Genomic DNA, 26,115 nt, shown 5'->3' on the forward strand with positions numbered 1-26,115 from the left:
GGGTTCTACACATTATGCATTATGAAGAAAGTTGTCACCAGGAACCAACAGAGGGCAGCAGTAGATACACCATTCTCCTTTATCTGCCATTAGGACCTGCCGGCCCCAGGCCACCCGGCAGGAGATGGGTGTAGGGCTTGAGAGCACCAATTTCTCATTGCCATTAAAAAAAAAAAAAAAAAAACAGATCTCACCATGAAGGAGGCTAAAAATGTCCCCAGCAGGGATCAAAGTTCACTTGGAAATGTCTCGCTTAATAAAGGGAACTAAGAGATAAGGGATGTGGCACTCCTTCTCCAAGACATTTGACATTGTAGATGGTAAATATGCCCACAAGCTTTTAGCCCAGACCCTGAAGGATGCTCACTCTCCTACAGACTCCTTGCAGATGAGCCAGATGTAAAAATGCTAAGTATCCATGCCGGGTCTGCATGCACTGTGGCGACAGGGTCCCCAAGGCCGGCCTGCAGCTGTGGAGCACCCGCCCAACACTGGCATGGATGCCAGTATTGGTAGTGAAGACGGGACAGTTACAACAGCCATGCCATCAGGAGCTGAGGATGGCTCTACAGTGACTGGCACCTAGCGATCGAGCACTCATTGCTTGTGACAGCATGTCACCCCTGCACTTGTCTGAGATGCAAGACTTTTCAAAGCAAGCAAAAGCACTCCTTCCATAGGAGAAGGGAGAGGGGAAACAAGAATTGGCATGCAAAAACTAAAATGGTAACAAAAGATAGTCGGGACATTTATAAATGAGTGTCTGGTCCCTAATTGTTTTCCAAAAGGTCTGTGTGAACATGGTCATCTCAGCCAGGGCCATGGTAATGTTAGATAAAACCTATCATCAAACTGCCACAATTTAACCCTTTTTTAAAAGATTTTTTATTTATTTATTCATGAGATACATAGAGAGGGAGGCAGATATAGGCAGAGGAAGAAGCAGGCTCCTGGCAGGGAGCCTGATGTGGCACTTGATCCCAGGACCTCGGGCTCACGTCCTGAGCTGAAGGCAGATGCTCACTGCTGAGCCACCCAAGCATCTCAATTTAACCCATTTTGACCTACAAAAATGGCAATTTCCTATGACTTAGCCAATTAAAATAACAAACAGCAATATAATGGCCACTAACTTTTATCAAGCACTTAACTTAGTGCCTGGAACAAATTCCAAGTGCATTCCACATGTGAACTCATTCAGCTCATAAGGCAGTGAGGAGGTAGGCTCTCAGTCGACATACGAGGTAACAAAGGACCAGAGAGGCTAAGTAACATGTACTAAGTCTCACAGCCAGGAGGTAGCAAAACTCACTTGGAACCCAGCTACCAAGTTCTGGGCCTCAGGGACCAGAACATGATTGACCGGGAAGGGTTTCTTCAGGGCCGATGGGCCCAGGGAGCCACCTTACAATCTATGTCTTTCCTTCCCTAGGTCAGTCAATACACATTTGCCATGTGTAGTTATCGGGAGAAAAAAGCGGAGCCTCAGGAACTTCTACAACTGGATGGCTACACTGTGGACTACACCGACCCCCAGCCAGGTACCCACCCACCCTCTAGGCTATGAACCCCAGAACTCTCCCTGGACATGAACCATGGGTCAACTAATATTTCCTGGGCACTTCCTCCATGCTAGGCACTCAAGCCACATTCCCAGGCTTCGCGGGTGACCAGGACGGCCACAGTCCCTGGGCTGACGGAGTTTCCATCCTGGTTGAGTGAATGCCATGCCATTCAAGGGCTTTGATTTTACTCAAGCGATCTTTATAAATCCAGAAAGGAAACATAATACATTTTTCTTTCACATAACCCTGCCCGCATCACATATGTACTCCACCTAAAATGCTAAAAAAGAAATTACTGCTGGGGGAGTCTTACATGTACAGTAAGGATTGCATGTACGTGTGTATGTTAGTGTGTGTGCTTTACACCTGTGATGTGTGGGCTTGGCGGGTGTTGTGTCTCCATGTCTAAGTGAGCCTGTCCTGTATCTGCTAACTACAATCCAAGGTTAGCTGATGGCACTTGAAAAGAAAGCTCTCCCTAAATTCTTCTTTCCCAAGTAGACACCAATCCACAAGCATAGACATCCAAGCTCCTCAGCCTTATGTAACTAAAAGAACCACACAAATGGTAGTATTTCTCATAAGTTCTACATCCTGCCCCCTCACACCTCTTCCCCCCACCCATTTTATCTTTTTCCCGGGAAAAAAAATGAATAAAAATCAGCCTCAAAGAACCTTCAAAATGGGGAGGGGGGGTGCGAAATCTTTTCAGCATATTAATGAACAACAAGCACCAACAGCCCTCTCCCAGAGAAGTTTATTTTTATGCCAAATCTGCACAAGGGAAGCATTTCCAACCATACTGCATTATTTGGCCCAAAACCTTTTTTCTACTCCCATATTGCTCTTCCACATGCAACAAAATACACATAAAAGAAAAACAGAGTTTGAGAAAAGATGGAATGTTAACCTGAAAAGGTGTGGCAGGGAAGGCCTGAGGCCCAGTCCGCTTAGGAAAATTAGCCCCTTCAGAGTCCCAGCCCTGAGTGGTGTGGACTCGTCCCCACACCTCCCCCTGGGTAATCTGTCTGCCTCCAGCGCAAGCACGATACAGAGCTGACCACAGAAGGCGAGAATTAAAGGCTCCGCCTGGAAATCCTTCATAATAAGTAGAGCCTACAAGTTTGAAACAATTTCACGCAACATCTCATTGAAAAGATGTGGCTCCTGCATTAAGAAACCGGCCCTCACAGGTTTCTGCAATAGTTTGCATTCTTTTCAGACCATTGAGTTCCTTTCAGAAAAATAGATTCCAACTTTCCCAAGACCAGCATTTTAAAGTGGGGTGGGGGGTGGGGGGGCAAAAGGCCCCAGGTGCGTAGGATATGCCATAGCATCTTCTGGTGGTAATTCCTTCTAAGCCAGTTCCCAGGCCCCTTGCCCCCACATGATTGCATTTGGACCTTACCACAATCCCACCAAAGAGACCAGGATCCTCTTCCCATTTTGAAAAGAAAGAAAAGGAGCTGGAACCCGGGGTCTAGCCCACGTCATTCTTTGGCACTTGCAGTAAACCATAGCTATGTGTACTGCTACTGCAAAGCTAGAATTGTTATTTTATCGTAGGAAAACAGAACTCTCTTCCCACAACGGGGAGGGCAGGAGCCGAGAGAAAGCTGTTCTATATACATACAAAAGTTAATTGTGCACATATATTATCAAAGCTTCTTTTTTTTTTTTCTACATTGGTCCCATGGGATATAATTTATAAATTCCTTTACCAAGGATGCACATGGAAAGTAAGTTGTTTATGTTCTGGAGAATGATAAGCAACTTCTTTTCCGTTCTTCCATGTGCCAAGTCCTATTTATCTCCAAATGTTTGATTGAAAATGGAGATTGCAATACTCCCAATTGTCCTAAGAAGTCTAACTCAGAATTTCTTAAAGACTCCTTGAACTCCCGGGCCCCGCTCCTAACCCATGAACCGGAGGGGAGGAGGCCAGAATCCTTATATTTAAATAAGCACTGTCGAGGATTCCTGTGCACTGTCAAGTTTGCCAGCTGGAGATGGAAGTCATGCACAATTTAGCCACTGTCCTCAGAGATTCGAAAATCTCCTCAAGCTCTCCCTGACAGGTGAGTGTGCGAACGGGGATGGACTTCTGAGTCCCTCCGGTTCCCGCTGTGCTGGGCTTGGCCCAGATGTTGGTGGAGCCCACAGGTGGAGATTGTTTATGGGGAGGCAGCCTTGTAGGCGTGTGTGTTCTTGCCTTTGTGGCGGCCTCGGATCTAGATGGGCACCCAGACACCAGCCTGTGTGCCAAATCAACTCTACCTGTTTAGGATCTTTGAAATATTACTTCGACGAATTGGTAAATAATTGTATGTGAATTTTACATACAGGCTATGCATCTTGAGCTTAAAATGAGAATGCTTCACCTTGAGTTTCCCTGGGGGCGGTTTGGAGAGTATACAGTGATCTCTCAAGTCCTATTAGATTAAGTAATTCAGTCCAAATAAAAGGATATTCAGAATAATTCAACGGCACAGTTTATGCAACTACACTTAGCCCTGGACAACGTTACCCTTGTAAATAGACTGTGGCCGTCCAAGCAGCTTTGCTGGAACAGCCGTCCCCCCGCCCCCGCCCCCTCACCCCCCCAGGGAGCTGGCCAACCTTCCCTGCCTGGTCCTTTCCCAGACGCGTCCTCTTGTTCTTGACAGGTCAGTACCTGTGGGGCTGTTTCCCCGGTTCCCCGTGAAGAGCCCCTGCACACTGTCACACGTCATGTCCCACAGACGCAGTCCCCAGGAATCGCTGCCTTGTCTAAAGCTCTGCTGCCTCGGAGCATGTGTTGTTCACTTTGCTTTCTCCTCCCTTGGGTTGCTTTCAGCGGGATTGTTCTGGTCCCCCCTTGCTTTCACTGGTGTGCCTTCGGTCTCCAATGCCTTCTGAAAAAGCTCTGTGGCTCTCCGATGCTGTCACTGCCACGGCTTCTGCTGCTTTACATAGTTCTCCTTGTGCTCCACTCGCTCCACAATTAGGCTTCATTCTGTGGTTAACAACTAGTTCTCAGAGAGCTTTTGCTGTGCGCCAGGCCATGCTATTGGGCTTTGGGCCGTACAGCACAAGGGGTGCACTAGTCAGCCGGACAGGGGGGCTAGGAGCCCAGCTCCAATGCCTACAGCCCTATTCTGTGTACATCGGCTAGTTACAGCCTTCTCGGTGATTGTTTCCTCATTTATAAAATGGGAATGATAGTACTTACTTTGTAGGGCCATTGAGAGGATCAAATAAAAATCTGAAAACTTCTTAGTTTCTTTCTACCTTTACCTCTCCACTTTCCAAAGCAACCCTGTGAACTGACCTTCCGAGAGTAGCTCCAGGAACACAGCCTCCCCATCCCCTGGGTGCAGGTCCTGGAGGGTAGGGAGTAGGGCAGGGAGAATCACCCTCCAGTGATACTGAGCCTGGCATTCACTGGACAAGCATCACAGTAGCTAATCCCAAAAGTTACCATGAGGCTAGGCTGCAGAAGGTCTGTTGACTCACTGTTTTAGCTCCTTCATGTTCACTTTTCGGGGCTTAAAGCATTCCTCAAAGCTCTTCTTCCTTTTCCTTCCAGATTTGCCTTCTTATCATGCTATCCATTCATCTCATCAGATTTTCCTTGCTTGCTAACTGGATATCATCCTATCCAAACCACACATTTAAAAACCCTCCATAAGAAATTAGGTAAAATACTCTCTCCTAATCATAACTACCAAAAAGCTTTTGTTAAAAATGCTATAGCACTATGCCCTCCGTGCGAAGAAGTAGCTGTTGATTGTTCAAGAGCCCCTGGCAATTCTAAGTGCAGAATTTCCAACACACATGCAGTCTATGGGATAGACACGCCTGAATTAACATTAACAGCACAAAGGAGAAGTCTTAGCGTCACCAGAAATCTCTTCCCGATGCCAACTACCAAGCCACCTGGTGACTGGGCCTTTTTGGAGATTTGGGGGTGCTATTCACTCTGCGCATTCTCCTCTCTGTATTAAACTGATAATTGGGAGGGTGATGAGCAACCTGATGGAGAAAGGAAGCTTTATTTCCAGCCAGAAGTGTACCTAAAATTATAATATTTTGGAATAGATTGACAGACACAATGTAGCTGTAGCCTGAGCCCAAAGAAGCTTCCACCTACCTCTCCCTAAATTTTAACCTTGAGAGTCATCCGTGGATAAACAATGGTCTGTAGAGCATTCATTCACTCAACAAGTATTTGCTAAATACCTACTATAAGCTATGCACTATTCCAGGCATGAGGGATACAGCAGTGAACAAAATGGACAGACATTCCTTGTCCTTATGAAGTTAAGTAAATTCTTGTCAGAAGGTGTTAAGCAAGATTAAAAAGGATGGCAACTGAGGGGTAAAGGTCAGGGAGGGACTCAATAAGAATGAGATGTTGGAGCAATGATATGAAGGAGATGATGATGTGAACCATGCAGACATCTGGAGGAAGCGTATTCTAGGCACAGGAAACAGCAAGTGCAAAAGTCTCAAGGTGAGAACATGCTTGGAGTGTTCGAGGAACAGCAAGAGATGAGTGTGGCTACCGGGAAGTACGTGCACGTATGCACAAAGCAGGGAGTGGGAGGAGACAAGGGTAGAAGTAGCAGTGGGTAAATCTGTGGAGACTTGCAGGCCTTGTCAGAACCTAGATCTTTCCTCTGAGTGAAATGAGGATCGACTGGTTTTGAGCAGAGGAGGGCTCTTGCTAAACTGATTTGACTCTTGCTAAACTGATTACTTTGGCTGCCATTGGGAGTCGACTATAGAGAGTGAGGATGAAGCAGAATCTTACAGATAAGATAGGAGACCATTAAAATAGTCCATGTGAGAGGTGACCATGACTAGAATGCAAGCACTGGAGGTGGAAGAAGGGGTCAAATTCTGGTATAATGCTCTGTAGGTAAAACCATCAGAATTCCATTGGAAGTGGGCAGTAAGAGGAAGTGAGAAGTCAAAAAGGACCCCAGGTCTGAGGGCTTGAGCATTTAGAGGGATGAGCTCAGCTCTACTGAGGAAGGGAGGAGTTTGGAAGAAAGATCAGGAGTTCAGTGTTAGATATGATGAGTTTGGGGTGTCTAGCAGATATCCATGCAAAGTCAAGACAACCATTAGATGTTCAGGTCTGCAGTTCACAGGAGAGGCCCAGTGTGGAGATAGAAATGTAGGGACTATTATAAGCAGATGCATGGTGTTTAAGACTGGATGGCATCACTGAGGAAGAGAAGAGGTTCAAGGACACACCAGGATGCTACGGCACTCAACAGTCAGGAGAAGGAAGAGAAGCCAGCAAGCAAGACTGACAAGTAGCAGCCAGAGAGAGAGAGGGAAATTGGGTGACCTGGAACCAAGTGAAGAAAGTGTTTCAAAGAAAAACAAATGTCAGCCCATGGATTGAATAAAATGTAGATTCTGAACTGACCTTTGGATTCAGCAATGTGGAAGTCACTGATGACCTTGACAAGTTCCCATGGGGCAGCAGCCTGATTGGAGAAGGTTTAGGGCAGAATAGGGGGAGAAAGACTGTTGTTACTAAAAGTGTGGTCCTGGGGTATCTGGGTGGCTAAGTGATTGAGCATCTGTCTTTGGCTCAGGTCGTGATCCCAGGTCTGGGGATCAAGTCCTGCATTGGGCTCCCTGCAGGGAGCCTGCTTCTCCCTCTGCCTATGTCACTGCCTCTCTTTCTGTGTCTCTCATGAATAAATAAAATGTTAAAAAAAAAAAAAAGGAAAGGAAAGAAAGTGTGGTCCTTAGACCAGCACCATCTGCATCCTCTGGGAGCTTGTTAGAAATGCAGGTTCTCAGGCTTCTAACCCAGACTTACCAAATCTGCATTCCAACAAGATGCCCCTGGGATTCACAAGGGCACTAAAATTTTAAGAAGCACTGGTAGAGATTCCTCTTATACTGTAAAGCAAACAATAATAGGACAATAGCTGAAGGGAGATGTGGGGTCGAGATGTTCTTGTGGTGGTGGTGGTGGTGGTTTGTTTTTAAAAGTGAAAAAAATAATAGTATGCTTAAAGGCAGGTATCTACTCCACCAGTACACAGCCTGCTTGACAATTCTGTCCCCAGCAAGACAAAGACAATGACAAGAGCCAATCTCAGAATGTCTGTTTTTAAATTACGACTTCACTCTGTGGCCAAGTGGGTATCAGAGTTCCCATTCTAGAGTCAGATTCTCCCTTCCCTGGCCCAAAGAAAAGCAGCAGAAATGGCCTTTCTCGGGCCTTGGTTCTGCTGAGAACATAGCAGCTCAGCTTAATAGTGTTTATTCCCTTTTATTCCAGGTTTAGAGGGTGGCCGAGCCTTCTTCAATGCAGTCAAAGAAGGAGACACCGTGATATTTGCGAGTGATGACGAGCAAGATCGCATCTTATGGGTCCAAGCCATGTATCGGGCCACTGGGCAGTCACACAAGCCTGTGCCCCCAACCCAAGTCCAAAAGCTCAATGCTAAGGGAGGGACGGTGCCTCAGCTGGATGCCCCCATCTCCCAATTTTGTAAGTAAATATGCCATTTGTTTACAATAGCTCTGTAGAGGAAAGTAAATTTTCCAAAGTTGAAGTAGAAAATCTAGTTGCTTTTGTGTTAAGGATTCATAAAATATGTTTGCTGGGGGTAAAAAAATATGAATTTGGAGGGGTGGTGGGGAGTGGGGACCAAAATGTTAGATGAAAGTAATTTTAAAGTGCAATACTTGACATTCCCCCCTGCCCCCCACCCAAGGACTAAACAGAGGAGAATGTATTTTAGGTGGATTTTTATCTCTTTGTTTTGGTGAGAGTTTGGAATTCACAGCCAGACTTGTATTTGTTTGAGTCCTTCAAATATAGTAGGTTATGTATGTCTTTGACTCATTTCTTCCTATTAAAAGTAATTTTAAAATAGGGCTCGATTTGAAGTAAATTTAAATCTGCAACTTAGAACCATTTAAAAATAAATGATGACATTATCACATGCAGTGGAAAAAAACAAAAAACAACAAAAAAAAATGGTACCTAAAATCCCATTCTGAGCAAATATACCAGGACTCAAAATTGAAGCCGTCTGTTTAAACAGCCCCAGTTCAGTTTCCAGTTTTTTCTTTTACCTCTACATCCATTTCCATTTCTTGCCCCTTTGCCATGACTTTTTCTACCTTGGGGAGTTTTTCTTTTTTTTTTTTTCTCACAATACTTCTGATACATGAGGGCAAGGTGAAATCTACCATACACCTGGAGGGAGTTATTTAATCAAAGAAAATGGAAACACGGGAAACCTATAGCACCAAATAAAGTGATTCATTTTAGTTACAAACATTAACCCTAACCAGGGACATCCACCTTACCCTATCAGGTCACTCGCGGATCACTCAGGTACAAGTCATTTTTAGCGATAGTTATGATTACGCCTTACTTTAGCCTGGACCCCACTCAATCGCGTTCACAGAGACAACTGTCTAGGTTGTCTAGGTTGTCTAGGTTGTTCACAGAGACAACTGTCTAGGTTGTCTAGGTTGTCTAGGTTGATGAGACACACAAACGAGGAAGATAGATCTGAGGTCCCTGTGCTCAGGATATCTCTGTTCCAGTAGGAGAATCTAGCCAGCACACAAGTCAAGAAACAAGTTAAGATAGTTGTAGACGTTAGAAACTATGAAGAATGTAATGCAGTGTTGACTGGGTAGCGAGAGATGATCTGAACTTTAGCCCAAATGATAGGAATTCAGCTCCACAGTACCTTAGAAAAGAGAACTGCACCAGCTGGGAAGGCAAGTACAAAAACCCACAGCAGAAACTTGACCTTCACCCTAATGCCTCTACATGGCCTCTCCCCCTGTCACTCTTAAACAATATGTGCATTTGATTCAAATGATTTTGCAGCAACAACAAAATAGAGGTTAATTCTCACTCCAGTGTATACTGTCATGTCCATTTCTGCCTAACAAGACTGTATGTTCTTAAACCTTGTAACTCCCTTGCTTATGGGAAAGAAATTCTTTTTGGAGGAGAAATACTCTCCATCAGGTCCTCCCAATAATTCCTGTCTGGTACCTATAGTTTCTTAAAGGAAGGTGCATTCTCCATGGAACATTGTGGACAATCATACAATCACCATGGGTTTCCATGCAGAAAAAACTGAAAGAAGGAGGCAAAGGTTGAGGAAGGAATTTGGAGTAAGGGCAGCCCTCCCGACCATAACCACCACCAACTTCCCCATGATCTTCTTGCCTTCTCTAACATTTAGGACACTTGGATTCATTTGAGAGCAATAAAGAGACAGGGCAACATCTCCTTCTAACATCTAAGTCATGAGTTGAGATAAAACATACCCCAAAATTTATTTAATTTGTTTTAAAAACTACTCTGTGATGGAATCCATCCTTTCACCTTGCCTAAGAGGCTCCATTTTAATAAATTTAGAAATAACACATCCTATCATATTCCTCTGAAATGGAATTATCTGTACATCAGGGAGGAAAATTCCTAATTATAATCATCATCCAAATCAACCTCATAGAACATGGATCTCAGGTGGTATTTGGAAAATACTGGTTTTATTTCCAAAGAATCTCAATTTCTTCTAAAGTCATTTCACCTTACCTTCAGTGTTCTTGTTCATCATCCACCCAGATCAAGAGATTACTGCTTCATTTGTGATTAGCCTCACTTTTTCCTTGTTAGGATAGGAAAGAGGAAGAAATTCAGGAGTAAAAGTAAATGGAAACCAGACACTATTAAAAAAAGAAATCCACTGATGGAGGCTGTAAGGAAGGGATAGTTGTCTCCTTGTGGAAATACATAGGGGCTCTCGATTAAATTCATTAGATTAGGATTCATTCAGCAATGAAATTAGAATCCTAGTCATTGGGCATCAGCAGGAAGATTTAATTGAGTGCACATCAGCTTGATGTATGTCACCACCCTAGTTGACATAGGGAACTTGCATTAAATGGGACACCCAAAGCAAGATTCTAAGGGTTAGAATTTGGAGAGTGGATAATATCATCCCTAGAGAGCATGGGAGGTAGATTGAAGGGATGAGAGAAGGCAACATAATTCATGCCTCTGAAATTTATCAGTAGCTGGTGGTGGAACCCCCCTCTCTCTCTTGTCTCCTTAATCACTGCTCAGGAACAAGGTTCTCTAAAGAGTGTGAGGCCCTACCACACCTGCCAGGTTTTATAAGAAAAAAGGTACCACTCTCATCCATGCAGACTGTGCGCTTCATTAGTCATTTTTCACCCAGACAAAACTGTGAATGGTGCCTATTGAGTTATGTAGTGCCCAATCTGCACAACTGTACACCATTGACCCTGTAATAAATGAAAATCCTTACCTAGAGCTTCAATCCAATAATGTTGAACCCAGTAATCCCATAGTTACTTTACTACTCCTGAAACAGAGGCTCAATACCACTCCAGATTCTTTCTATTGTTAGTTTAGGCACTTAATAAAAACTGCAACCAGAGTAACAGCAAATGAGCCTTCTGTTCCCATAATTTAGCAGAGGAATCCAGTCAGAATTTTAACCAACCCAGCCTTCTGCACCTGATTGTTTGGAGTTAGGTGGACTTAAAACCAATGATAAAGATCAAAAAAGGAACAAGAAGCTCTACATTCCATGGAGTTACTGAGTAGTGATGCATAACAACCAAAAACTGGCTAGGGGTTTGACAGTATATCATAATTTTTAGTGGAATCTGCTACAGAATGGTGGTTATACAATCACTTTACAGCTGCATTTAATTTGTTAAACTCAAACCATTACTATTAAACAGATCAGGCCTCATTTGTGGGTAGCAGTCAAACTCACAGTGTTGATTTATTTTGAGAGTTACCACCTTATCCAGATTTGCCCGCGACTTCCCTGGTTTTCTCACTAAAAGTTTTGTCTCCAGAAACAGCCTTGGTTCTGGACAAACTTGGACTGGTTGGTCACTTGGCATGACAAAGCAAGGTTCTAGAAAAATGCAAAAAAGTTACAACATAGTAATAAACAGCAATCTTTGAGCCTTTCGCTGATATTTGGTTCTCAGCCCATATTGACACATCACGAACATTCAGTCGTGGGTTCTGTAACAAAAAGAGTAAACACAATCAAGTATTGCATTTTAAAAAGGTTTCCTTGACTTCCAAAAGGTAAGGGTCATTCTCAAGTACCTAGTCCTGTACACAGTTCATCAAATCTTGGCTTTAAATACGTGTTCGAAGTATTTGCCTTTCTTGCAAGTGAATAATTTTTAAGAACAACGTTTCAGTGAGTTAACTTTGTAATCACTTTACTAGTATTAGTTGGCAAAGGGAAGCTACAGAAAAATGGGAGAGGTTTTTAGGGTAGAGAAAAATAAACACTCCAGTCTTGTCATGTCGCTGTCTGCTAAAGGGGGAACTTGAGAATGGAACATTTTACAGTTTGGGAAGCTCAGGAGTAATTATGAGTTTATTTGGGTCTTTCTAAATTCAGTTTGACAGACTTCTGGGTGCAGTTTTTATTTTTTGCAATTTCAAAATGAAAAGACACGTCTAAGAAAGAGTGGAGTGGAGTATTTATATGGAATTGTAAAAACCGAAAAAAAAAATAGATCCTGCTATTCATTAGTTTGTATGTGACTCTACAATGATTTTGGGAGGGTTCCACCAAACTTTAAAACCTTTTTGTTCTTTTGTGGTTTTTTTGGTGTGTGTTCTTGTTGATTTCCTTTTTCCCCCTTTCATTTTGGTTGAAACGTGAAAAAATTAAGTCAGTGGCCAGCTGTACGTTTTTAAACAAGTATTTATGATTTTCCAGTTTTTAAGGCCAATGTTGCTCACCTTGGAAACTATGTTCAAGTCTGTTGTCGAGGGTTGCCACAATTTATTATGCCAAGTGGCCTCTCATTGAGACACCTGATTCCTGTCCAATCTGTGTTAGAGGAACAGTAAAAACCAGTACCTCCGTTCTCATTCGGAGTGGGGGGAGGGGGGATTTTAAGCTTTGCTCGTTGATCAATGATTACTTGATATATCACTTGCAATGAGTCTCATTTTAATGTCTGTTTCTCAACTAATAACTGTTAATCACATCATACATCCCTAAAGTTGGATGTTTTGAGAATTGTTCTATTTTTGCTACCCCCCAAACAGACTTCAAAGTTAGTGGGGTCTTGGTTACTGTTGGTTTGGGAGGGGGGGTTGATTTTGGTTTTTGTTTTATTTTGTTTCATTTAAGTTTCCTTGTTCAATCTTTGCTCAAACCCGAGAACTTTAGCTGCTAGGTTAGAACTCCTGTCTGCTTTCCTGAGCCTTGTTGCTAGTCTTTATGTTATTCTGGTTTGTTCCTTCTTACCCTGCTAACTTCTAGCTGGACTGAAGGGTAAGTGTTCCCCTATAGCTAGCACAGCTCAGATAATCAGACTAGATTATCTGACACCTGCAATGTGCTTCCTCCCTCTCCTCTTAAATCTCCCTCATGTCTAGACTTTGTAGTAAAACTTTTCATGTTATTTTCCTGACCTTAGGTTTGAAATGTAAGCTTCCATACGGAAACTAGGATGCATGTGATGTGTGCATAATTGCCTCCTCTCCTTGGCTTTCATATTGGCATCAAATGATCCTCTGAGTAAAGCCAACCATTAACATCTCCTAATTTTTTTCATTCCGAGAATATTAATTAGCATCATAACAAAATGGCAAATGATGCCTTTGTTTCATGGAATTCACAGCTACCTGACTGCTTAATGCCTGAAAACAGATCATTTTGCACTCTGATAATGTGTTATTGTTTTTCCTCTCCCATTCCAAAGATAAGAATGGTCAGCTGTACCTGTGGGGTGGTAACCATGGATACCTTAACAAATAGAAAAGTGGGGTAGGACACCCAAAGACATTAACTGAATAAGATTTCAAGAAACTGCTGAATACAATGAATAAAGTAAACGCATTATTTGAACACTAAAGAGTTCATTCTACCTGACTTGAGGGTGTGCTCTAAGTAAGATCCAAAGGAGGATTAATTTTGAAAGGAGAGCTATAATACATGGGATCACACACACAAAAACAGGAAATTAAGGACACGATTGAGTCCATGTAGCTTTTTCACAGAAACTTCAGATTCACAATCTCACAATACCGTAGAGGGTTTGGACCTCTGGTCTAGAATGTCTCAGTGCTACTCCCCCAATGACAAGGATAACAATAGCTTTTTCGATGTCATTTGTATTGGTACTAATTTTTCTAAAAATACACCTGTAAGAGAAAAAAGAAACTTTAAAACTTAGACAAACCTTTCTCTTCGCTATTTGAGTCACTAATGAAAGAGAATCTACAATTCCTTTATTCATACAGAGAAAAGCTGCCCACCCAATGTATTGAGGGTAGACTTGACCTTAGAAGGAAATAGAAAAACCAGTCAAGAGAGCAGGCAAATATGTACTTGAGTATTCTGAATGCTGATTTAGAAACTGTAGGTCATATCATTCTCCGCCCATTTAATAATAGTACTTTCTTCTAATTCTTTGTTTCTTTAATTTGCTTTCTTTTCCCCTTTCTTTCTTTTTTCTTTTGTTTTGCATAAATGTACCCCTGGCTAGCAGACAGATTTTTTTTCACCACTCCAAACAGATACTTAATTTAACTTAACTTTACTTTGAATGTCTGATGAGGCATTTTAAAAGCTTACCATAGAATGTGAATATAGTGGGAATTTAGGGTTTTGCTATACTTTTTTTTTTTTTAAGAATGAAAGGATGGGTGAATAGATGTCTGAATGAAATCTGTTTTGAGCGAATTTACATATATTTGCACAACAACGCATTGCTATCCTAGTAGATTTCCAAATAGTCGTTTGCCTTTACTCCTTTCTATAGTTTTATCTCATGAAGAGTTTTGCTGTATCTTCTTGTATTGTCAACTTGCAGTTGCTACGTTGCAGGAATGCAATATCAAAGCATTAATTCAATATCAAATTAATTTGCATGACCCCAAGCCACATTGTAAATCATTTTCCTTCTTGTTGCAAAAGTAAATGACTTTTTAAAAAGAACAGACTCCCAAAACCAGGTCGAAAATTTTCCAAATGATATGATCTACATAGTCCATGTTAAATGAAGGTTCGTTTCTTTGTTAACTACTTTAGGCACATTTAAATGTATTATTCACTCATCAGCCGAGCACACTCATGTCATGTAGTGATTTACAGTAGGATACATTATTAATTAGCCAACTACAGAAAGTTTATTTTTGCTCCTGTCACAGGGAATGTAAAGACATCATCAAGTACTCCGTAAATTAATTGAAAATATAATAAATACAGCAGGGAAAATTACAAATCATTCACTTATTCATTTTGAGATCGTTGACAAAATCTCTCATGATTTTTACTCTAACTGTCTTATAACAAATTATAAAAATTAACTTGAAGTAAACATCACATGTTTATCCCTTTGGGTGTACTTCCATAATAGTTTTAAATTCAAGATTTTTGCAAAATGAAACATGGCCCTTCATAGCTTCTGAGAAGCCATTCTCTCTTGGCCAAGCAAGTTAGCTTGACTGAGTCAAGGGGACCATGAAGAAATGAAGTTGTTTCTCAAGGGCAGCAGGCATGGGAGGACCAATCTTTTGCTTGCTACGCAGAGCTGAGGCAGAGCACAACATCCCCTGGTTACTTGATCATGCCACGAAAAACTCTTCTAGAAAAATCTGTAAACAGCCAGCTGCCATCAATCATTGTCATTTCTTTATTTCATGTCTTCTGATGAGGTTGACTACTGTCATTGTTCGTTATTGTCCAAACCATACATTCACTCTTGTACTGTCAAGCAGATATGACAAGCACACATTTTCCATATAAGAAAGATACAAAGTCACCTTTTAATTTGCAGTTTGGGTTCACAATGACTTTAGAGTCACATTAGCTATTCTCTTGCCTCTAGCATCCATCAGGAGTAGCAACAGCCATAGCTGTGCTCTACATTTCAGTGATAAAGTGGCACCTCTAGCTTATTATAAAAGGGACTCATTAGAGAAAGGAGCCTCTCTGAGACAATTTATTAACAGTACAATCATAATTATTTTCAACAGCAGAATTTCTTTTTTCCTAGCCTACAAAAAGTTCTAAAATATAATGCTACAAAATAAAAAGAGAGATTTGACCTTTTGTCCTCATTCCCTCAGCTGTTAGAATAATGGGAAAATCTCAATAAAATGAAAATTTGAAAGCTGTATTAATACTCCCAAGAAAAGTACATGTATTTGGTAGACCTTATTGCGAACTTGTCTAAAAAGTTTTGTATCTGAACCAGATCACATAAATAGGCTTGTTATTAAGACAAGAGATCATGAAAAATCTTATATGTTTCCCATGGCAAGGAAGAAAAAGGAAATGAATATTACACATGAAATAAACCCAAACATCTGATCAATTAAAGAACAACATAACTAATTGGGTCATCAATTAGTGACATCACTTGAATTTTAATGAAGTAGATAAAATGAGAGTATAAAATCCATTTTTTAAAGTATAATCATATCACTTTAGGAACCTGTATTTTCCCAACTTTCCTTAAATGCCAAACCAAAATTGATTTTGAGTAAACTTGGGGTAAAGTTCTGATGAATTTCCACTCAAAAGTCTACCTACCTTCCATAAGTCTTTGTGTCCATCAGCCTGCTTCTGTGTCATGGATACCATTAGTAATATTTTAAGTTTCTTAATGTTGTTTAGGTACCTCTGTCAACTTTATTCATCTAAGGTTAGTCTGAAGTCATGTCTGTGCCTATGCTATACAGGACTTCAGAATTTTTATGCAATTAAACCCCAGAAGTAAAACAAGTAGCATTGTTTGAAAGATGTGTTGAATTATGCCCTACCTGCAGAGCCTATAAAATTACACAGCCAATTTTTAGAGCATTTGGAGCCCTCGCAGACCAAGGAAGGCATAGAAACTTCTCAGCCAGGTCCAGAAAAAGTAAAGGTTTAAGTCAATTCTTAAATTGCGGTCAATCCTTGATTTCTAAAAGAGAGAGGGACAGAAAGAAAGAAAGAAGAAAGAAAGATGAAAGAAAGAAAGAAAGAAAGAAAGAAAGAAAGAAAGAAAAAAGAAAAGAGCATGTATTAATGAAAAAGAGCATTGGTATACATTTCCCAAAGCCAGAGATAATCCAAACATCATTGGAGATTTTAGCAGCCACATTACCCTCCTAATTCTGTTTTGCTCACCCTAGTGTTCAAATTCATTTTCATTCTCTTGACACACAAGCCAAACATTGGCAAAGGAAGCGATCCCAAGGTGTCCTGAATTCAGGAAGTAACTTTCTCATATTTTGCTTTGGGCTGTTTTCGCCTTGCGAATGTCAGCACTGGAGTTTTCTTTTTCTTCCATCAACCAGTTCCAATTGTTTGTACAGGGGAAAATGGAGTTGCAAGGAGCATCTATTTTGTAATGTTCCGCACAGTAGAAGAACAGACTGGGCCAGTGCAAGAATGACTATATGGTGTTGCTTGGGAAGCACCCACAAGTTCTTTGAAACAGAATTTGGAACAGCTGGACCACTGCAGTGTTTTATTTTAAAATAGACAACATATGTAATGCATATGGTCCTAGACATGTATGGAGACACAGGCAGACAATCTGAATGGTATCCAAAGACACCTGCACCTAGAATTCTGTTTCCTTCTATAAGATTTTTTTTTCCCCGAAGAGCACATGTTCCCACTTTTGGATTTGCAAGATGCCATCTGAATCCCCATGTGTGTGACTCTTTAATAAAGTCAATGGGAAGTTTCCTGGGATGGAAGTGTCAGAATAAGTCAGTTAATAAACACCTCCTAGGGACCTGGCTCCTCTGGGAGCTGACAGGGGAAAGAACAGATCAGAAACTTGCCCTCAAGGAACATATTATCTATCAAGGGATTCAACTGTGTGTGGGTGTTCTGACCACAGAGAAATGGGAACATAAACCAGCTAGAACACAGAAACAGGACGTGGGAATTAGTTGTACAGGGGCAGAGGAGAAGCACAAAGCAGAGAGACTGGGAAGGCTCCCAGCTTCCTAGAAGCAATATGGTTTAAGAAGCAACCTGTAACTAACATTAGCTATAAATGCAGAGACATCCTCGGCTCGCTGAAAACATTAAACAAACTGGCTTCAGGAGCACTAAAAAGCCTGCCCACTCCCTCACAGCTAAGGTTTATTGAGCACTTACTATGTGCTGGGTACCCAGGTGCTTTACAGGCACTTCTCAACAGAACGTCTCAGCAACCTTCCTAGGGTAGACTCAAACACTATTCTCAACTTACATATGAGGAGAAGAACACTCAGAAACACTAATCAACTTGCCTCACGTCACACCCCTGGTCGTGGCAGGGCTGGCCTCACATTCAGGCTTTGTGACCCCTTCAGCCCACCTGCTTTACCTACCCCCTGCTATCCTAGCTCAAATACCCTGTCCCCATTGAATTTAGTATATCAACATTTCATAAAAATAAAAAAATAGAATATATTTGTTGAAGTAGTGAATTTATTTATTTTGATGAGATAAATTCACTATTTTAACACATATGTCTTGAGTACCTGCTATGTACCACGTACTGACATACTGTTCCCAGTGCTCGGAATACAGCAGAGAGTAAAAGTACCAAAATCCCTCCTGGGATGGAGCTTAAAAATCAGATCCCTTTTCCTGACACCTTAAAATAGCGTCCCTTCCCCCCCACGCCCCTCCCCCGCACCCCTCACTCCGCTCCCCTTTCTTTTTTGAATATAATAAGCTCAGTGAAACTCTCAAAGATTTCATGGAACCCAACCACCCTTTTAAGCACTCTTGAGTTGTTGGAACCATTAAGATAATGAGCCTAAATCTGAGTAAATGATGATTTTGTGTAAGCAAAATCCAGGGGCTGCTCGTTTTACCTGCTGGAAATTCCCATTGCATTCAGCTCCATCTTATACATGTAGGAGTTGTGCGAGAGATCTTAAGGATGGTTAAGTGACAGTGACCTCACCGAGGGACGTGGAAATTCAGCTCATCTTACACCCAAGGAAACTGAGTCTCATAGAGAGCAACAAGCCGCCATCCCACAGCTTATTTAAAAATAGAGCTCAAACTAGAGTCCAGATCTCCTAAAGCAGTCCCAATCTCATCTACATGTGGACCGAGAGAGAGAGGGAGGGAGGAGAGGAAGAAGGAAAAAGGAATTTTTATGTTGATAGGGTTGCTTTCGGAAAGGAAAACAGGCTGGTTTTAAGCATATTTTTCTGTAAGCCTGCTTTAAAACGTTAGTAAAAGAGAAATTGTTCTTTAGATATACTCTAAGCCAGGAATTAGCCCGGTGAAGCTGTATTGTGATGCATCGGGGAGGCGGGGAGTGGGTCTGTATCCAGGTCCCTGCAGAGGAGCCAAGTTGTCTTTTCAGATCCGTTTCCTGAGTGGGCAGGCAGCAAGGCGAAATAGTTCATCGCAAACTTTTCAAGAGGTTCAACAAATAAAGAAAAAAAGACTTGAAACGTGTGTCATATTTTTAACAGCTACAAAAGACCCCCCTTTCTCTCTGAGCTAAATGACCGGTTGCACCATCATAATTGAAGAGCAATAAAATAGTGAGCCAAACTGGCAAAGTAAGGCCCGGGCCGATTTGTCAGCTTGCAAGCGTCTTCTGAGAAATTTGAGAGCAAGAAGCTGGTGCTAGCCAAAATGCCTCCTCTATCTGTTAAAATTGGGAGGCACGAGGTGGGTGAGGCTTTTTATGAGGATGAAATAGGATAAGCAATTTGTGTACCCCACTGTTATTTTTCCTGAACTAAACTGACCTGGGACTGACCGGATGGAGGCAGGAGGGCATAATCTGTCCTACGGGACAGAAAGTGCCACCTGGACTGCAGGAGTGTCCTCCTGCCGGCAGAGATCTAAAGTTGGAGAAGGTTTAAGACGCCTGCCTTGGGCCAGAGGAGTCTCACACAGACACACTCTAGAAGCAGCTAGCTTTTTCCCCGGCGTCAACTTCCTGGACACCTCTCTTACTAACCATCCTGAGTCAAAGGAGAAATATAGTTTGGAGCCCAAACAACCAACAAAAGAAATCCTCATATATAAAGCACCTAACCAGAAATTGAAAGCACTTTCTTGAAGACAAACCCGAGGCAATTAACACAGCAAAGAGAATTCTTTCTAGTATGATTCCCATCCAAGTGATTTCCCTTCCAAAACCGTGTGTTTTACATTTCTAATGGAGCAATTTGGCTATTAAAATACACATTCTTCAACTTGTCTTCTGGAAACTCTTGCTTCTGTGTGTCTGGGGCATAAACAACACATCCCGTTCAAACACTGACCACTTGCTGCTTCTATGAAAAATGACTAGGGATTTGAAAAATCTAACAGGAAGAGGGCAAAAACTCTGACATACCACGGATTTAGGTCTGAGTGACATACGAGATCCATGATATGATGAGAAACCATCATCTTAGAGTCACCCTGCTACCCTGCTTAGAGTCAAGCATTCAGTCATGCCCCAAGCATGGAAGGGGGGGCGAAAAACTGCCTGGGATGAAGGCCATGTATGAAAATACACCCAGACACCCTCTCAAGTCAGAAATTGATTTTCCTCATGTCCAGACAGCATCGCTGGTCCCTGGCAGCCCCCATATTCCAGCAGAATACTGCACGCAAGGGGATGAATAAACTCTTGCTTAATTTGATATGAGATTCTTTTTTTCTTTGCAGTCTGCATATCAGGAGACTGAGTAAATATGAGGTGGAGTGAGCCGATTCCTTTAATGCCAGATCGCCATTCCTCCCTCTTCGGGATTTACTTGGTCTCAGTTGAGTTGAATTCTGAGCTATTTTGCCGACTGAGTAGAGAGTATTTTAGTTACACATCTTGAGATTAATTAGCCCTTAGGAGGTTTTGCTTGCAGCCTTCACCCTGTAAGAAAAAGTGTGAATACATTGAGACTATTAATTCACAATAAATGGCAGATCATAGCCCTTGCTGAGTAGATCTGTTTGTCTCTTTCATAAGCTTTGCTAACTGTAAGCACCCTTTAAGGCAATGACCTTGGCTATCACAAACTAAATTCCCATTTAACTTATTCTCCAGGTTTCCCTGAAAATCTTTTGTTATTATTATTATTTTTTTTAATTTTGGAGGGCGGGGACTCAAATCTCTTGTGAAACCAAATTGGCACCGGGGATGTGGAAGGGGAGGATACTAATATTGTCACTTTGCTGAAAATCAGCATACCCCTTTTTCCAGCTAATCCCAATACTTGTAGAGAAATTGCTCTAGACATAACCACTGGAATGGCAGTATCTATTAAAAACAAACAAAAAAAAAAAAAAAAAAAAAAGCTAAATAGGGCTTTTATAAGCAAAGACCCGATCTGCTTTCAGTGTTCGGTGAAATGCAGGCGAAGTTACGGTCGTGTGCTTAGTTTTTAAAGAACAACATAAATGCACTGGAGTTGTGATCATTTGATACACACGTTGATGCCAATATATTTTTGCCTAAATGCAATAAACTCACCAGTAAGTGATGCAAGTTGACAATGGGAGGTAAAAAGAGTATCTTGCGGATGTTGGTGGGAGGCAACGGGGGAAGAGCTAGCGTTCATAATGCCTAGTGAATTCCTGTGTATTTGAAATGTCAAAGAAAATGTGATGTGTTTCTCTGAATTGTGTCTCTCTCTACATGTATAAATGAACAGACGCAGATAGAGCTCAAAAACATGGCATGGATGAATTTATCTCTTCCAACCCCTGTAACTTTGACCACGCTTCCCTCTTTGAGATGGTGCAGCGCCTTACTTTGGATCACAGACTTAATGATTCCTATTCTTGCCTGGCAAGTATATTCTTTGGTCTACAGCAATTTAAGCCTGATAACGTGTTTTCTTTTTAATGGAAATATTTCTCTACCTTTATATCAGAAGCTCTTTTTGTCTGTTACAGAGCCCTTTTTAACAATTAGAAATATGTTCTTGATTTCCTGGGTGGAGATAGTTTTACTTACCAAAGAAAGAAGACAGAGAAGGAGGAAGTTATCAGTAGAGACGGATCCAATTCCCCAGCCTCCCTAGCTAAGCTTCCCCCTTTTCAGCTGCTACTTGAGAAATATTCCCAAGAGGGTAATCGAGTTTGGCACCTGCTTGTGGAGAACTTGTAAAAATTGCCTCGGTTTCTTAGATTTTCAGACTCCCCCTCCCTCCCCTTCTCAGATGATAAGACCCTGTACTTCTGTCTCAGAAACGAATGTGTTCTTTTTGTTTATTTTTCAAAAATTAAAATGATTTGTAAATAGACTTCACTTCGCTGCTTTTCGTAAGCTAAACTGGTTGGGGTTTGTTTGTTTGGATGGCTTCTCGTTTTTTCCATAGTATTCAAAGCCTTTTTCACCCTTTGGGGGAATTTTTTCTATGGTGCTTTAGACATTTGGAAGTCCAGCTCTCCAGCAAGAGCATCAGCATTCCTTGAAATCCTGTTCTAAGCCTAGATTTAAATCATTTAAATGCAGGGGACAACTATTATGTTTTTCTCAAAATTCTGTCTTTATTGGATTCCTGAAGATACATTTTGGACTTTATACTAATCAAATTCAGAAGACTAAAAAAGACCCCGTTTGTTTCCTTCTACAAACCATAAATTGTTGACTTCATTTCTTAAAGGTAAATGATATTAATCCCACTTTATAGATGGGAAAGGTGAGGGGAAATAATGAAATGACGACAGAGAGGAAAAACCTCACCCCTGACTCTACACATTAAGGTTAATGTATCTATATATTGCCAATATTATATAATTTACTAAGGTTAACATATTTTTGATATTTATGTAAATATAATGAAAATCTGTTTCCTTTCTAAGTGACATGGCTATTTCCTACATCTATTCTTACTACTTTTTATTTTAAATTCTGTTTTTTTTTTCCTGCAACCAGAAGCCAAACTATTAAAAATAGTAGATAAAATAGTCTTAAAAACAGAAACGGGATTATATGGAATAATTTATTAATCTGCGTCTCATAAAAGATTCATTGATGATCTCGGGTTTAGAATCACTTCATCAGAAGAATCTGAACTTTGCCAAATTGGAAAGGAACACTTCACTTTGACTTAAAAAAAAAAAAAAAAAAGCTTACCTTGCATTGCAAGGCAATTTTTCTCAAATGTGTTTCCTATGATTATGTGATTATTCATGTAATTATAAATTGCATTCATGAAAGTTGTAAGACTATGCCGCTGAGCTTAATTCCTATTCTCTTGAGGAATTTTTTTAAGGTGTTTTATTTTCACGACTTTTTTCACATCATCATTTTTTAAAATAATTTTCTTTTTCACTAAGAGATTCAGTCACTAAGGAGAATTAGCAAATGCCCTCTAAAAAATTAAACCAGAAGTGAAATTTTGAAGCTTGCTCCCTATTAATCACGTATATACTTCAAAATATGCTCCAAAATCCAAAATTAATTATGAATATCATAAAACAGTTTTCTTCTGCATTTCTATACCTGTATCTATTAATCATTATCCCAAAATTTCAGAAAATAACAGCAATTAAAAGGACCTTATCTCCTGCCTCTATATATTTCATTTTCTCATTATTACAATCTTTTTTTTTTTTCAGTTAGTTTTGGAGACCGACCAGCAGGGATACATAAATTTTTCTGTGTCTTCGACTGAGTTCCTAATTGATATTTCTTCAACTCTTTTCAAAGCAGCTATTTTGGCATCTACAAAAGACTTGGTGTCATCTGAGTCGTAGAAAATATATTTTAATCTTTCACAGCAGTGTTGTTTCTAAGATTTAGCATTTGGGGTAGCAGATGGAGTGGCAAAGAAGTTGCCTATAGGGGCAGCCCACTGCCTCGACTACTCTCCCGCCCTCTGCAGTAACTTATAATTTGAAATAGGAAAGATGCCGTCTTTCGTTGGATGCATTGCTGAGCTGCATGTTGTCAATCGAAGAGTCCTCAGATCACTAATACAAGATCAGAGTACTGCAGAGGCCTCTCTCGCTGCGCTTCTGTGGCCTGTACCTGCCCCCCCACACACACACCACCATCACTTTCTACTTTTGCCTTTTCTCTCCTAAGACGGAGCAATATTCAAAAGACTCAGAGAGGACCCTCAAAGTAAAATTAAATTTATATTTAAAACAACTCCAAATTCCCAGCTTACAAAGTACTAACCTAAATTGGCTTACAGGCCTTCCCCTACTATCCAAAAGTTCACTCTATGCCACTTCACTTTTACAAAAAGATCTATATCAGTACTTGTTTTCAATAACCAAAAGAAATCCAAAGAGGATTTCACTTTACGAAATGGTGATTGCTTCTTCACTTTACACCATTTTGGCTTATGAAAGGTTTCATAGGAACCCTCCATTTTCTGACAGCGAGGGATACCTGTATTTTTTTTTTTTACTAATTTATTTTTTGTTGCTTCAGAAAGGTACTAAAACCAAAAGAAATGATTTGATTTCAGGCGTGGCTGATCGGTGACCTTGAGTGGAAAGCCACTCAGCATTTCTGATAATCTTTTTTTTTTTTTTAAGTACATCACAGAGGCAGGGATTTCTATGCCATCATGCTTCCTAATCTGCTCTGAATCAGAGATTCCATCCAGGTTCTCTTTTATAGCAGAGTTTCATCTGGTCATACAGCAAGCAAACAAATAATAAGAAAACAAATAATTGCCAGGGGGGAAAAAATGAAACAAAATGCTAAGCCAGGGCACAAGAAGCACCTCTAAGTTTAATTGAATCCTGTCTAATTCACAACTTGAAAACTTAGTCACGTTGCTCTCTTTGCAAAGTTGCATCATTATCCTCATTTCAAAATTTAAGGAAGATTTGCCTTCCAAGTGAAAGAATTCATAAAGTCCTGGCATGTATGCAGACCAATCCTAATATTTCTTAATGCTTCAGAGTAGGAAAAACAGAAGACTTCAAGGAAGCCAGAGCTGCTTCTGTTTTGTATTATTTGTGAGTCACTTAACAGCCCTGATTTCGGTTTCCTTATCTATGAGATGGAGATAAACCCGCCCTGCCTACCTCACAAGATTGCTATGGGGGCTCAAGTGAAAGTTCTTTGTGTAAAACATGATACCAATTTAAGACATCGTGTTATTATTTCCTCTTATCAGTAACCAAGATTTCACCCTGTCCCCACTCCACTGCTCTTGGGAGGTGTATGGTTCAGTGTTAGAGCAGCAGGTGAGATATTGTTTCTAGAATCATGCTGTCTGCTAATCCAGACTCCAGCAGGACTAGTTCTGGGACACTAGGGAAATTCCATGTCCTCCCTCAACTCAATTTTCCCACCCATCCAACAGGGGTAACAGGACCAACCTCACAGTACTGCTTCAGGGGTTTAAGCAGCCACACAAGGGGGTTAGCATGGTGGCTGGCACCTAGAAGAAATCAAAAAGTGTTGTCTCTGGCAATTTTTGAGCCTCCTTCTCCAATCACCCCCAACTGTAGTAACTCTCAAAAACAAACAAACAAACAAAAAAACCACCACCAACAACAAAAACCTGTATTTAAAAGAAAGTCTCTCCTTTATTCCCCCAACAGGGCTGGTTCAGTCCTGGCCAGGTGTTTGTCCTAGACGAGTATTGCGCCCGAAATGGAGTCCGAGGGTGTCACCGACATCTCTGCTACCTCAGAGACTTGCTTGAACGGGCAGAAAATGGCGCCATGATTGACCCCACCCTTCTCCACTACAGCTTTGCCTTCTGTGCGTCCCATGTCCACGGGAACAGGTAAGCACTGTCCAGAGCTATTCCTCCAAACAACAACAACAACAAAAACCCACTTTTTTTTAAGGCACTATCGATGGTTTATGGCTGGTTCTGTTTTTAAAATTATCCTTATTTTTTAAAAAGATTTTATTTATTTAGTCATGAGAGAACAGAGAGAGAGAGAGAGAGAGAGAGAGAGAGAGAGGGAGAGAGAGGCAGAGACACAGGCAGAGGGAGAAGCAGGCTCCATGCCGGGAGCCCGATGTGGGACTTGATCTCAGGACTCTAGGACCACGTCCCGAGCCAAAGGCAGACGCTCAACCGCTGAGCCACCCAGGCCTCCCTTAAAATTATCTTTAAATCTGTGTTTATTCCCATTCCTTCTGTAGTACACACACACAAACACACACACGCACACATGCGTGCATGCACACATACAAACACAATGGTCTTAGTATCTTTTCCTTCCAAGGAACTTAAAAGAAATGGCAAACAGAACTTCTAAAGTGGTCTCTGGAGGTAGAACAATCTAGGTTTAAATCATGGCTCCTCCATCTACTTGCAAAGATGCTGGATGGTAATGAAACCCTCCATGCCACAGTTTTGTCATCTGTAAAACAGGGATGGTAGTGTCCTCATGGGGTTGTTGAGAGGATGCAGGTGGGCTCAGCACAATGCCTGGAACATGGCAAGAGCTTCATAAATGTTTACCTTTGTTGTTCTTATCATTCATTCATTATCATTCATTCCATAAGTATTTAATGATTACTTACAGAATGCCAGGCATTCTGGTACACATTCTCCTACACAGTGAGCTAACAAGACACCAAATAAGGACAGAGTCGC

The 26,115-nt window shown here is 41.2% G+C and overlaps 1 protein-coding gene across 14 annotated transcripts in view; it reads left to right on the top strand.

Moving 5' to 3' along the window:
- Positions 1-26,115, top strand: part of CADPS (calcium dependent secretion activator) — a 456,612-nt gene that overhangs the window by 294,654 nt on the left and 135,843 nt on the right. For all 14 annotated transcript variants that reach the window (XM_072720539.1, XM_072720526.1, XM_072720534.1 and 11 more), the window contains exons 10-13: positions 1,433-1,541; positions 7,858-8,070; positions 21,238-21,374; positions 25,103-25,290. In XM_072720539.1, the coding sequence (XP_072576640.1) occupies positions 1,433-1,541; positions 7,858-8,070; positions 21,238-21,374; positions 25,103-25,290 (647 nt within the window). The remainder of the gene's footprint in view (positions 1-1,432; positions 1,542-7,857; positions 8,071-21,237; positions 21,375-25,102; positions 25,291-26,115) is intronic.

Source organism: Vulpes vulpes, chromosome 9 (genome assembly GCF_048418805.1).
Source record: "Vulpes vulpes isolate BD-2025 chromosome 9, VulVul3, whole genome shotgun sequence".
Lineage (NCBI taxonomy): Eukaryota > Metazoa > Chordata > Mammalia > Carnivora > Canidae > Vulpes > Vulpes vulpes.